The sequence below is a fragment of the Pan paniscus genome, chromosome 9, assembly GCF_029289425.2.
Source record: "Pan paniscus chromosome 9, NHGRI_mPanPan1-v2.0_pri, whole genome shotgun sequence".
NCBI lineage: Eukaryota > Metazoa > Chordata > Mammalia > Primates > Hominidae > Pan > Pan paniscus.
In genome coordinates this window covers 64890161-64902609 of record NC_073258.2, presented here as the reverse complement: position 1 = coordinate 64902609, position 12449 = coordinate 64890161, and the positions used below count along the sequence as shown (strand labels likewise).

The following is a 12449-nucleotide window of genomic DNA, read 5'->3' as shown; positions in this document are numbered from 1 at the left end:
ATGGTGCGATCTCAGCTCACTGCAAGCTCTGCCTCCTGGGTTCACGCCATTCTCCTGCCTCAGCCTCCCAAGTAGCTGGGACTACAGGTGCCCGCCACCACGCCCAGCTAATTTTTTGTATTTTTAGTAGAGACGGGGTTTCACTGTGTTAGCCAGGATGGTCTCGATCTCCTGACCTCGTGATCTGCCTGCCTCGGCCTCCCAAAATGCTGGGATTACAGGCGTGAGCCACCGAGCCCGGCCACTATTAGGATATTCCTGTGGCAAACATAAGCAAAGGTGAATATAGCAAATCTGTATCCTCATCCCCACTGCCTTTTTTTTTTTTTTTTAATGGAGTCGCTCTGTCACCCAGGCTGGAATGCAGTGGTGGCATGATCTTGGCTCACTGCAACCTCTGCCTCCTGGGTTCAAGCCATACTCCTGCCTCGGCCTCCCAAGTTGCTGGGATTACAAGCATACACCACCATGCCTGGCTAATTTTTGTATTTTTAGTAGAGACAGTGTTTCACTGTGTTGGCCAGGGTGGTCTTGAACTTGTGACCTTAAGTGATCCATATGCTTCAGACTCCCAAAGTGCTGGGATTACAGGCATGAGCCACTGTGTGCTGTCCCCCGCCCCCCACTTTCTTTCTTTCTTTCTTTTTTTGGAGGTAGAGTTTGCTCTGTTGCTCAGGCTGTAATGCAGTGCTACAATTATGGCTCACTGCATCCTCTACCTCCTAGGCTCAAGCAATCCTCCCACCTCAGCCTCCCAAGTAGCTGGGACCACAGGCACCCCACCATACCTGGCTAATTTATTTGTTTATTTTTGGTAGACATGGGATCTCCCTATGTTGCCCAGACCATTTTGTTTGTTTGTTTGTTTGTTTGTTTGTGACAGAATTTTGCTCTTATTGCCCAGGCTGGATGCAATGGCGGGATCTCAGCTCGCTGCAACCACTGCCTCCCGGGTTCAAGAGATTCTCCTGCCTCAGCCTCTGGAGTAGCTGGGATTACAGGTGCCTGCCACCACTCTTGGCTACTTTTTTGTATTTTTAGTACAGACGGGATTTCACCATGTTGGCCAGGCTGGTCTCCAACTCCTGACCTCAGGTGATCCACCTGCCTCGGCCTCCCAAAGTGTTGGGATTACAGGTGTGAGCCACCACTCCCAGCCCCCAGACTGGTCTTGAACTCCTGGGCTCAAGAGATCCTCCCAGTTAGACCGCTGTGCTGTTGGCTGAAATACCAATAATGAAGTAGCTGACAAGGTCTTAAGCTTTCAGTATGTTACCATGTTGAGGACCTAATATTCAACTTTATAAGACCCTATCAAGTGGGGTTGGCTATTTTCTTTTTACAAATGAAGATGCCAAATCATTACCCCATTTTACACACATGCAAAATAAGGTATGGAAATTTAAATGATGCCCAGGGATGTAGTATTCCAACTTGTCCCTTCCAAGTTGCTTAAATACTGATCCTGCACATAGAGGGCAGAAAGCTGAACTGTGTCCCAGTACAGTCACAGTGAATGATATTGCCTCGGCTGTCTATCCCACAGGACTGCGAGTCTCTGGAGGATAGGAATGTGTCTTATGCAGCATTATGGCCTATCACGGTACCTGGCATATAACAAATGCCCTATTTTTGGAAAGCTTTGGAACCTGAGTCATGGTGGATGCCATTGCAGAAAACAATTTTGCTATTTTTGTGTTTCGTAAACCACTTGAGTATCTTGAATATTTATGACTTTATTTTGCTTTTCCAGAATGAATATGCTGATTACCAATTTTGATCACTAACCACGCAGTCATCATTTCCAAACACACAGCTCACTTAGCCTAGAACAACCGTGTGGGTCTTTAAATCATTTTGCAGATGATGAAATGGGTTCAGAGAGGTTAAGTAACTCACCCAAGTTTGCATAGCTAGTGAACATCAGAGCCAAAACTCAGAGCCAGGTAAGTCTGACCCCAAAGCCAGTAGTCTGTCCACTCAAATATGTCTACATGTCACCTACTTCTGGAAAACCTCAAGGAAAGCTCAACCTCTGATCATAGCACATGACTCAATTCAGAGTGAGATAGCTGAAGGCAGGCTGTAACCAGTATCGTCAATATTTGGCACTTTCAATGTCCAGTGTTTTGATGACCCTGGATATTTGAGAAGGAAATAACACAAAACATGTTTCTCATTTACAGGGGTTGCTTTCTAAGTTGTGACTAATCCTTAAGTCCACCTATAATTTGTACTGTTTTGTTCCAAATGCCAAAAGCTTCTACAAGGGCTACAATGCTGATGTGCTAACATTGACCTTGATACCTTGATGATGTAATATTGAGACATATATCAGTATTTGCTGTTCACTTCCTGAGAAGTTGGATTTCAGTGAATCTCTGGGGAGCCCTTAAAATAAACTAGGGTATTTTGTTCAATAGTAAAAGTTAGGTATTTAATATTAAAGGAACCAGAAAGTGAGTGAGCAGTGTTAGATGTAACATATATCTTCTTCATCCATTAATTCAATAGATATTTGAGTCTCTATTATCGGCCAGCAGTATTTAGGGACTGGGGATATACAAGTAAACAAAACAGACAAAAATTCCTGTTTGGAACTTACATTCAGTGGGAAGAGACAAACACAATGAAAGGTAAAACATAAGTCAGATAGTAGCAGGAAGTCTTTTTTTTTTTTTTTTTTTTTTGAGATGGAGTCTTGCTCTTTCTCCCAGGCTGGAGTGCAGTGGTGCCATCTCCACTCAATGCAACCTCTCCTGCCTCAGCCTCCCGAGTAGCTGGGATTACAGGCGCCTGCCACCACGCCTGGTTAATTTTTTGTATTTTTAGAAGAGATGGGGTTTCACCATGTTAGCCTGGCTGGTCTCGAACTCCCGACCTCAGGTGATCCAACCACCTCGGCCTCCCAAAGTGCTGGGATTACAGGCGTGAGCCACCGCGCCTGGCCAAGTAGTATGAAGTCTTTTGGAGAAAAGTAATGCAGGGAAAAGGAGCAGAGAATGCTGGGATGTGCGTGCAAGTTTTTTTTTTTGTTTTTTTTTTTTGATGGAGTTTTGCTCCTGTTGCCTAGGCTGGTGTGCAATGGTGCGATCTCGGCTCACTGCAACCTCCGCCTCCTGGGTTCAAGCGATTCTCCTGTTCAGCCTCTGGACTAGCTGGGATTACAAGCGTGCGCCACTACGCCTGGCTAATTTCGTATTTTTAGTAGAGACGGGGTTTCTCCATGTTGGTCAGGCTGGTCTCGAACGCCCACGACCTCAGGTGATTCACCCGCCTCGGCCTCCCAAAGTGCTGGGATTACAGGCGTGAGACACGGCGCCCGGCCTGGACTTCTTACATTAGCTATCAGAGCGGTGATGGTGCGCATCAGCCATGGCCAGGGACAGGAATATAGGCAGATGATAATAAAGGTGGTAATGAAGTCACGGCCACCTGCCCTTATGAAGTCAAAATCATTAAAGACCCAGTGACGTTCATGCCATCCAGGGTTGAGGCCTCTCTTCTGCCCATCTGTGGTCCCAGGCCTAGTTAAACACCAAAGCTGTCTCTCACACTGGGGGTTCCAGGATAAAGCCTCGGCCTGGGGCCTGGTCTGCACGTTAGGCGCCGGCCGCGGCTCGCAGGAGGACCCGAGCCAGCCCGCCCCTTCCCGCACAGCCTGCTGGGAGTTGTAGTTCAGTCGTCGGAGAACCACGCCAAGCCCCGCCCCAGATGAGTGCGCAGTATGAGGACCGCTGGGGGGGACCCAGTGAGCGCGGGACTACAATTCCCAAAGGACGTAGCACCCAGCGCCCCGCCAACAGGTACCCGGCGGCTCGCCTCGCGCACACGCGGCGCGCACACGCGGCGGGCGGTGGCGGGATTCTGCCGCGTGCGCTTTCCCGCCCCGCCTCGCTTAGCCTCGCCTAGCCTCGTCCTGCGCTCGCCACGCCTCGGGCTGTCCGTTGGGCCACGCAGACCGCGCTGCGCTCGCTCCGTCGCGGCTCCGCGTGCCCCACCTTCTGGCTAGTTTTTTCTAGAGCCCAGGCTCCGCCCGTTTCCCGCTTCCAGGGCCCGGTTCGTTCCCGCCCCCACCCGTCCCTCTCCTCTGCACCCCTACTGCTTCTGCTTTGAAGGCGGAGGCTCCATGTTGTCCCCTCAGCGAGTGGCAGCAGCTGCCTCAAGAGGAGCAGGTGAGGCGCCGATTTTCCCCGGATCGCCCCGCGGCCACCCCCGCCGCCCTCCCTGCTGTAGTTCTGAAAAGAACCCCCGCCCGCGCCGCCGCCCTTCCTCGTCCCGGGGCTGGGACCGTGCGTCCCTCGCCGGGGTCACTCGGTTTCCGAATTTGTGGCGGGGGGCCCCTCTTCGGGCCCAGCTGGTCCAGCGAGGGCGGCACCTTCCTTAGTTTTCGGCCGGGGGCGGCCGCCGTCAGGGCTCGGGCCCTGGCGCCGCCGGGGGCTCCTCCAGCTCCTCCCCTGGGCTGCAGCTGCCCCTGGGCGGCCCAAGGGCCGGTGGTCCCCGTGGGCGGCGTCCGGAGCTTCGGCCCCGCCGAGCCCCGCCCTGGGCAGAGCCGGGCGCTCCAGGGCGCTGCCCCTCCGTGCCCGGGCACTCAGCGCCCTCTCGGGTCGGAAAATCGGGGCCCGGATGGAGCGGGAAGGTGAATGCTGGTTTATTTGGCCTTTCTGGAAGTGCTGGAAGGCTGCGAAGTGTCTTGGAAGCTTTATTTTTATCCTAACGACCTTGAGGCACTGACCACAAGTATTAGGAAAGTTGGTTTTCAACCCATACTTAACGCCGTAAAGAATTGGTCTAAATTGGTTTTTCGTAAGTTAGTGCTTTTGGCACAGTACGTTGTTCTTTTGCTTTCCCGAAGACATGAAACATAGTGAAAGTATTAAGTAAAAACCAAATAAGGAGTCACCGTGTATTCACGGATCTGATTTAGTCTGTCATTTTACTTGGCTTTATTCTAGTGTAATGTGTGTGCTGTTGAAATGACCGTTTCACTTGCGAAATCGAAGGGCAAAAAGGAAAAGAACAGTGAAGAATTTTTAAATGAGTCTCAGTTCTCAAATTCAAATACGAAGCAATGGAACGTTTTGTCAGTCTTGGAATAACGGACCAAAAATGTACGATTTCACATATTGGCTTACTTTTGGAGATTTAAGAAGCATAACCTACGGAGTACTAATCCCTGTCAAGAATTTAGCATTGCAACATAGGTACTGAAATTCAAATTAGTGCTTTTTTTTTTCCATTCCCACAGAGATTAGCTTGTACTCCAGAAATTCCTGTTGCCGCTCTAACACCTGTAAACACTTGGCTGAGAAGGATCTCAGTATTGCAGTAGTCCAGCACATTGTTTTATTATTATTTTTTGAGACGGAGTTTTGCTCTGGTCACCCAGGCTGGAGTGCAATGGCGCGATCTCGGCTGATTGCAACCTCCGCTTCCTGGGTTCAAGCAATTCTCCTGCCTCATCCTCCCGGGTAGCTGGGATTACAGGCGCTCTCCACCATGCGCGGCTATTTTTTTTTGAGACGGAGTTTCGTTTTTGCTACCTAAACTGGAGTACAGTGGCGCAGTCTCAGCTCACTGCACCCTCCGCCTCCTGGGTTCAAGCGATTCTCCTGCGTCAGCCTCCCGAGTAGCTGGGATTATAGACATCCGCCACCAGGCCCAGCTAATTTTTTGTATTTTTAGTAGAAACGGGGTTTCACCACGTTGGCCAGGCTGGTCTCGAACTCCTGACCTCAGGTGAACCACCCTCCTCGGCCTCCCAAGTACTGGGATTACAGGCGTGAGCCATCGTGCCCGGCCCATTATTTTATTAGCTACAGTTTACTACCTCATTGTAGTAGAATTCATGAAATAGAAGTAACGGGATAGATGTGGTGTTGTGTACTAGCTTAATTTTCTCTTTCTTTTCTTTTTTTTTCTTCTGGTGAGAAGGAGTCTTGCTCTCTCGCCCAGGGTGGAGTGCAATGGCGCGATCTCTGCTCACTGCAACCTCCGCCTCCCAGGTTCAAGCGATTCTCCTGCCACAGCCTCCCAGGTAGCTGGGATTACAGGCGCCCACCACCGCGCCCGGGTAATTTTTGTATTTTTAGTAGAGACGGGGTTTCACCATGTTTGCCAGGCTGATCTTGAACTCCTGACCTCAGGTGATCCGCCCAGCTCGGCCTCCCAAAGTGCTGGGATTGCAGGTGTGAGCCACCGCGCCTGGCCCAGTTGCGTGGTATTTCGATTGTCAGAACACCTTAGATATATTTCACAGCTGAAGTATGTTAACAGATTAGAAGACAGGCTTTCCTGGTATAGTAGGCGCTAATTAGGAAATCCTTACTTGGCCGGGAGCTGTGGTTTACTCCTGTAATCCCAGCATTTTGGGAGGCTGAGGCAGGTGGATCACTTGAGGTCAGGAGTTCAAGACTAGCCTGGCCAACATGGTGAGACGCCCCCCCCCCCCAAAAAAAAATTAAAAAAAAGTTAGCCAGCGTGGTGTTGCAGGCCTGTAGTTCTGGCTACTCAGGAGGCTGAGGTGAGAGGATGGAGTGAGCCCAGGAAGTTGGCTGCAGTGAGCCTTTTTTTTTTTTCTTTTCTTTTTTCTGCAGTGAGCCTTGTTCTTGCCACTGCACTCCAGCCTAGGCAACAGAGTGAGACCTTGTCTCAAAAAAAAAAAAAAAAAAAAAAAAAGGAACACAGCTAATTAAAACCTTTGGTGGCATTCTTATTCTTAGGAAAGAGATACAAAAGTGTTACCGAGCTCATTCCATTAAAAAGGTTTTTTTCCTCCACTTGTGATATAGCCTGGCATCATTTTCAGATTCAGCCCTCTCCTTGGATTTTCTGAATCTTCAGTACCATTTAGTCATAGATAATTTTTGTAAACCTATGAAGCATTACACAATCCTTAGTCAACAACAAAAAATATGGTTTTGTTCAGCCTTCTGTGCTATGGCAAAAAGATTTTCTACAACAGACAAATATAAAATTTGCCCAGTATTCTGGTTAATTAGATTTAAATAGTATTTTCACCGAAACAGCCTTAAGCGTATTGCAGTGTATCTACTGGCACAATCACTGCCTTAAGACAAAACGGTATATAAAAGCACCCACCCCTCCACCACCAGAAGGATCCTACCACACCCAGCAGTTCTAGAGTTGGCTAAGGTCTTAGTATACTTACTCTTGCCTGTGATGATGTTTTCTCTGGCTTTGTCAGTTAGAAACCTTAAAGACTGCCAGCAAGAACAAGGCATGAAAATGGTATGCCTCTGTTTTGGGTGTGTTGCTCTTGCCCTTTGGAGAATATGATATTTTATAAGGAGACTGGAAAACTCAGGTCATAACTTTACCCTGAGTCATACATGAATCTACTCAGCAAAGTGTTTCTGTGACTGGTTACTTTGTTTTCAGAACTCTTTGAATGGTAAGGATGAGCACCAAGGCTGACTCTACTCAGTGGTTCTTAACCTATGGTAATATTGCCTCTTCCTGCCCCTGGAGCATTTAGCAATGACTGGAGACGTTTTTTGGGTGTTAGAACCTGTTGTGGGGAGTGTTACTGGTATCTAGTGGGTAGAGGCCAGGGATGCTGCTCAATAGCCTGTAGTGCGTAGGATAGCCCCCCACAACAGTTGTGCAGCCCCAATGTCAATATGTCAGTAGTGCTGAGGTTGAGAAACCCTAGTCTATACTGTCTTTTTTTTTTTTTTTTTTTGATACAGAGTCTCGCTCTGTCACCCAGGCTGGAGTGCAATGGCGCGATCTCAGCTCACTGCAGCCTCCATCTCCCAAGTTCAAGTGATTCTCCTGCTTCAGCCTCCCGAGTAGCTGGGACTGCAGTCATGCACCACCACGCCTGGCCAATTTTTTTGAATTTTTAGTAGAGTCAGGGTTCCACCATATGGGTCAGGCTGGTCTCAAACTCTTGGCCTCCCAAAGTGGTGGGATTACAGGCGTGAGCCATTGCACCCGGCCCACTTCTCAGGAATCCTAAACTCTTGGGAGGCTGAGGTGGGAGAATCACTTGAACCTGGGAGGTGGAGGTTGCAGTGAGCAGGAATGACGCCACTGCTCACCAGCCTGGGCGACAGAGCAAGAATGTGTCTCAAAAAAAAAAAAAATGCTTTCTAATTATACAAAGATTTTCAGCATTTTCTACATACTTGAATTGATGAGTGATAGAATATTATCATGAGCTATTTACAGCAATGAAGTAGTCCCCATTATCTGAGGGGCATATATTGTAAGGCCCCCAGTGGATGCCTGAAACTGCTGATAGCACTGAGCCCTGTATACACTACGTTGTTCAGTGAGAAGGCTACTAAATAACTAATGGGCATGGTAGTGTATAAAGTGTGGATACTCTGGAAAAAGGAATGATTCATGTCCCAGGCAGGATAGCACAAGATTTCATCATGTTACTAAGAACTGCATTGCAATCTTAAGACTTACGAATTGTTTATTTCTGGAATTTTAAACATAGGTTGTAAATTCACATAAATACATATGAATGACAGATGTAACAGTGGTCCAGCTGTAGCTTTGTGTCTGTGCAAAAATATCACGTTATCCATATTCATGTAAGTAATGTAATACAGCATTAACTGTTGTTGCAGTATGCAGAATTAGACCTTGGAAAATAATTGCTTCTCTAAAGGGACAAGGCATGTAAAGTTGCCACTTACAGATATTTTTAGTACCCTCCCCGGAGACTAGATCTCCAGAGTTTAAGATTCCTGACAAGTGGACCGGGCACGGTGGCTCATGCCTGTAATCCCAGCACTTTGAGAGTCTGAGGTGGATAGATCACTTGATCGCACGGTGTGCGATCCACCCCCCTTGGCCTCCCAAAGTGCTGGGATTACATGCATGAGCCACCGCACCCAGTTAGCACTTGACCCATTTTAGTGATGAAACTGAAAACTAGACATGCCAAGGATCACACAGGTTGTTAGTGGTAGGGCTGGAACAGGAACTTGTGTTTTGAGTCCTAAATTCGTATATTTCCACAGGTTACTTCTGAGAGTAAGCAGGTGAATCTGTCCCTTAGGCAGTGTACATTTAGACTAAATGCAAGTTAGAGATCTGTGAAGTTGTATCATCCAAATAGAGGGTAGGCCGGGCGTGGTGGCTCACGCCTGTAATCCCAGTACTTTGGGAGGCTGAGGCGGGTGGATCACCTGAGGTCAGGAGTTCGAGACCAGCCTGGCCAAGGTGGTGAAACGCCACCTCTACTAAAAATACAAAAATTAGGCATGGTGGTGGGTACCTGTAATCCCAGCTACTCAGGAGGCTGAGGCAGGAGAATTGCTTGAACCCAGGAGGCAGAGGTTGCAGTGAGATGATACTGGGAGGCTGAGGTGGGAGGATTGCCTGAGCCCGGTAGGTCGAGGCTGCAGTGAACCATGATTGCACCACCGTACCTCTAGCCTGTGCAACAGAGTGAGACCCAGTCTTAAAAAAGGTGTAATACATAAGCAGCTCCATTTAACTTGCATTATTGGTGGTGTGTACAGCTCAAAATAATTCTTCCCTTACATAAGCCCAAACCCAAGGATCACTGTCAGTGAACAACATCTTTTTTTTTTTTTTTTTTGAGACAGGGTCTTGCTCTGTTGTCCTGATTGTAGTGCAGTGGTTGACTTACTGCAACCTCTGCCTCCCAGGTTCAAGTGATACCAAGTAGCTGGGATTACAGGCGCGTTACCACCAAGCCTGGTTAATTTTCATATTTTTAGTAGAGATGGGGTTTCGCTGTGTTGCCCAGGCTGGTCTCGAACTCCTGATCTCAGGTGATCTGCCTGCCTCAACCTCCCAAAAGTGCTAGGATTATAGGCGAGACCTCCCATGCCTGGCCAACAAGATCTTTTTTAATCTGGTGGGTGTTGATAATCATGCTTATATTACTGGTGTGAAGAGAAATGCAGAATCACCCCAGCTCTTCCAACTAAACAGAGCCTGGTTCCCTTCCTTTGTTCTTGGGTACCGTGCTACAGAGAGAGGAAGAGATGAGTAAGGACTTTTCCCCCATAGCTGTCCTCAGTAGTCTTCAGCTTCTCTTGAAGTGTAGTTCACTGTACACAACTGTATACATTCTTCTTTTTTTTTTTTTTTTGAGATGGAGTCTCACTCTGTCACCCAGGCTGGAGTGCAATGGCTTAATCTCAGCTCACCGCAACCTCCGCCTCCCGGGGTTCAAGCGATTCTCCTGCCTCAGCCTCCCGAGTAGCTGGGATTACAGGCATGTGCCACCACGCCCAGCTAATTTTGTATTTTTGGTAGAGACAGAGTTTCTCCATGTTGGTCAGGATGGTCTTGAACTCCCGACTTCAGGTGATCCGCCCACCTTGGCCTTCCAGTGTTGGGATTGACAGGCATGAGCCCCCATGCCCAGTCTCAACTGTATACATTCTTATCATTGGATTACCCCATCTTGTAACCACGTAACTTTATCTTCCATGTCTACTGCTCTGACAATGCCACTTGCATCCTTTGGGTTGTAGCCTTCAACTACATTATGGTACATGTCATTCATTCATTTTACAATAGTTTATTGGCCGGGTGCGGTGGCTCACGCCTGTAATCCCAGCCCTTTGGGAGGCTGAGGCAGGTGGATCACAGGGTTAGGAGTTCGAGACCAGCCTGGCCAATATGGTGAAACCTTGTATCTACTAAAAATACAAAAATTAGCCAGACATGGAGGTGCATGCCTGTGGTCCCAGCTGCTCGGGAGGCTGAGGCAGAGGAGTCGCTTGAACCCGGGAGGCGGAGGTTGCACTGAGCCAAGATCGTGCCACTGCACTCCAGCCTGGGCAACAGAGCGAGACTCCGTCTCAAAAAAAACAAAACAAAACAAAACAATAGCTTATTGTATGTGCTGTGTGTCATTACATTGATATTGCTCATTACATTCACATTGCTCAGTACGCTTTTTTTTTTTTTTTTTTAAAGACAGAGTTTCGCTCTGTTGCCCAGGCTAGAGTGCAGTGGCGCAATGTTGGCTCACAGCAACCTCTGCCTCCCGGGTTCAAGCGATTCTCCTGCTTCAGTCTCCCAAGTAGCTGGGATTACAGGTGCCTACCACCACGCCCAGCTAATTTTTTATATTTTTGGTAGAGATGGGGTTTCACCATGTTGGCCAGGGTGGTCTCGAACTCCTGACCTCAAGTGACCTGCCTGCCTTGGCCTCCCAAGGTGCTGGGATTACAGGCATGGGCCACCATGGCTGGCCTCGCTCAGTAAACTTTTAATAGTGAAATAGATAAAACAAAAAGATCTGGTATGATGAACTTAATTGTAAAGTCCTGGAAGACTGTTGTGTTGGCTGCTAGGCTTGGCTGTATTTGATGGAGCCTCCAAATAAGTGATTTAAGCAAGGTAGACATTTATTTTTCTTTCACACAGAAGTGAACCAATATGGCAGTTCTGCTATATGAAATCTGACCTCTCTTGTTTCTCCAGCATTCCTGGGGTGTTGCCCTCATATGCCTGGCCCAAGATGATTCACTCCCACTTTTACATCTAGCCAGCAAGCAGGGGGAAAATGCCTGATCTGGAAGTTGTGTCCAGATCAGGATATGACCACCTGGTCATATCCTAGCTATAAATTTGGGTTGGAAATGTGTTTCTTCTGGGCAGTTGTATGTCCAGCTAAAAATCTATTATATAGCAGGAGGGAGAAATTAATATTGGGGGAACAACCAGACATCTCTGCCACAATCGAGACTTTGTTTTGTATTTCTTTGAGTGCTACACAGTACTTAACACTGTGGCTTATCCCTGAAGTCTGAATAAATTCTTCTCATTAGTTCTTTGTATGAAAGACTGAAGGTCTTTGGATCTTGGATTTACCTGCCGCTGGGGCAATAAGAACCCTAAGAGATTATTCACAGAAGTGTTTCCTTTTTAATCCAGGCAATAACAGGAAAGAAAAGTATTAGTATACATTGATTACAATGATAGCATGACATTTAACCTATATTTATAACTTGTTTTCCAATAGTCTGCAAAAACTTAAAAAGTAGGAAGAAGCCAGCCACAGTGGCTATCATCCACATTCACAGTGGCCTATCATCCCAGCATTCTGGGAGGCTGAGGTGAGAGGATCACTAGAGCCCAGGAGTTTGAGACTAATGTGGGCCACATAATGAGACCCCCATCTCTACAAAAAAATTAAAAAATTAGCCAGGCATGGTGGCACACACCTGTACTGCCAGCTACTCTGGTGGCTGAGGTGGGAGGATTGCTTGAACCCAGGAGTTTGAGGCTGCGGTAAGCTAGGATTGCACCACTGCATTCCAGCCTGTGTGCCAGAGCAAAATACTGTCTCCAAAAAAAAAAAAAGTGCGAAGAACCCTTCTGTTGCTATCTGATACTATAAATGTAAAAAGTGAGCAGCAATTCCAGTAGCTTGAAGGGGAGAGAGTCTTGCAGTCAAACTGTTTTGTCTGCTTTGCCTG

At 47.8% G+C, this 12449-nt stretch overlaps 1 protein-coding gene across 2 annotated transcripts in view; it reads left to right on the top strand.

Moving 5' to 3' along the window:
* The first annotated feature begins 2145 nt into the window (after positions 1-2145).
* The window catches only part of ATL3 (atlastin GTPase 3), a 50184-nt gene continuing 39880 nt past the window's right edge, over positions 2146-12449 (top strand). The window contains exon 1 of one of the 2 annotated variants that reach the window (XM_003828531.7): positions 2146-3806. In XM_003828531.7, coding sequence (XP_003828579.1) covers positions 3728-3806 — 79 coding nt within the window. In that variant the 5' untranslated portion in view covers positions 2146-3727. Of the gene's footprint in view, positions 4176-12449 lie in introns of both variants that reach the window. The other variant, XM_008953929.5, reaches the window with a different exon arrangement.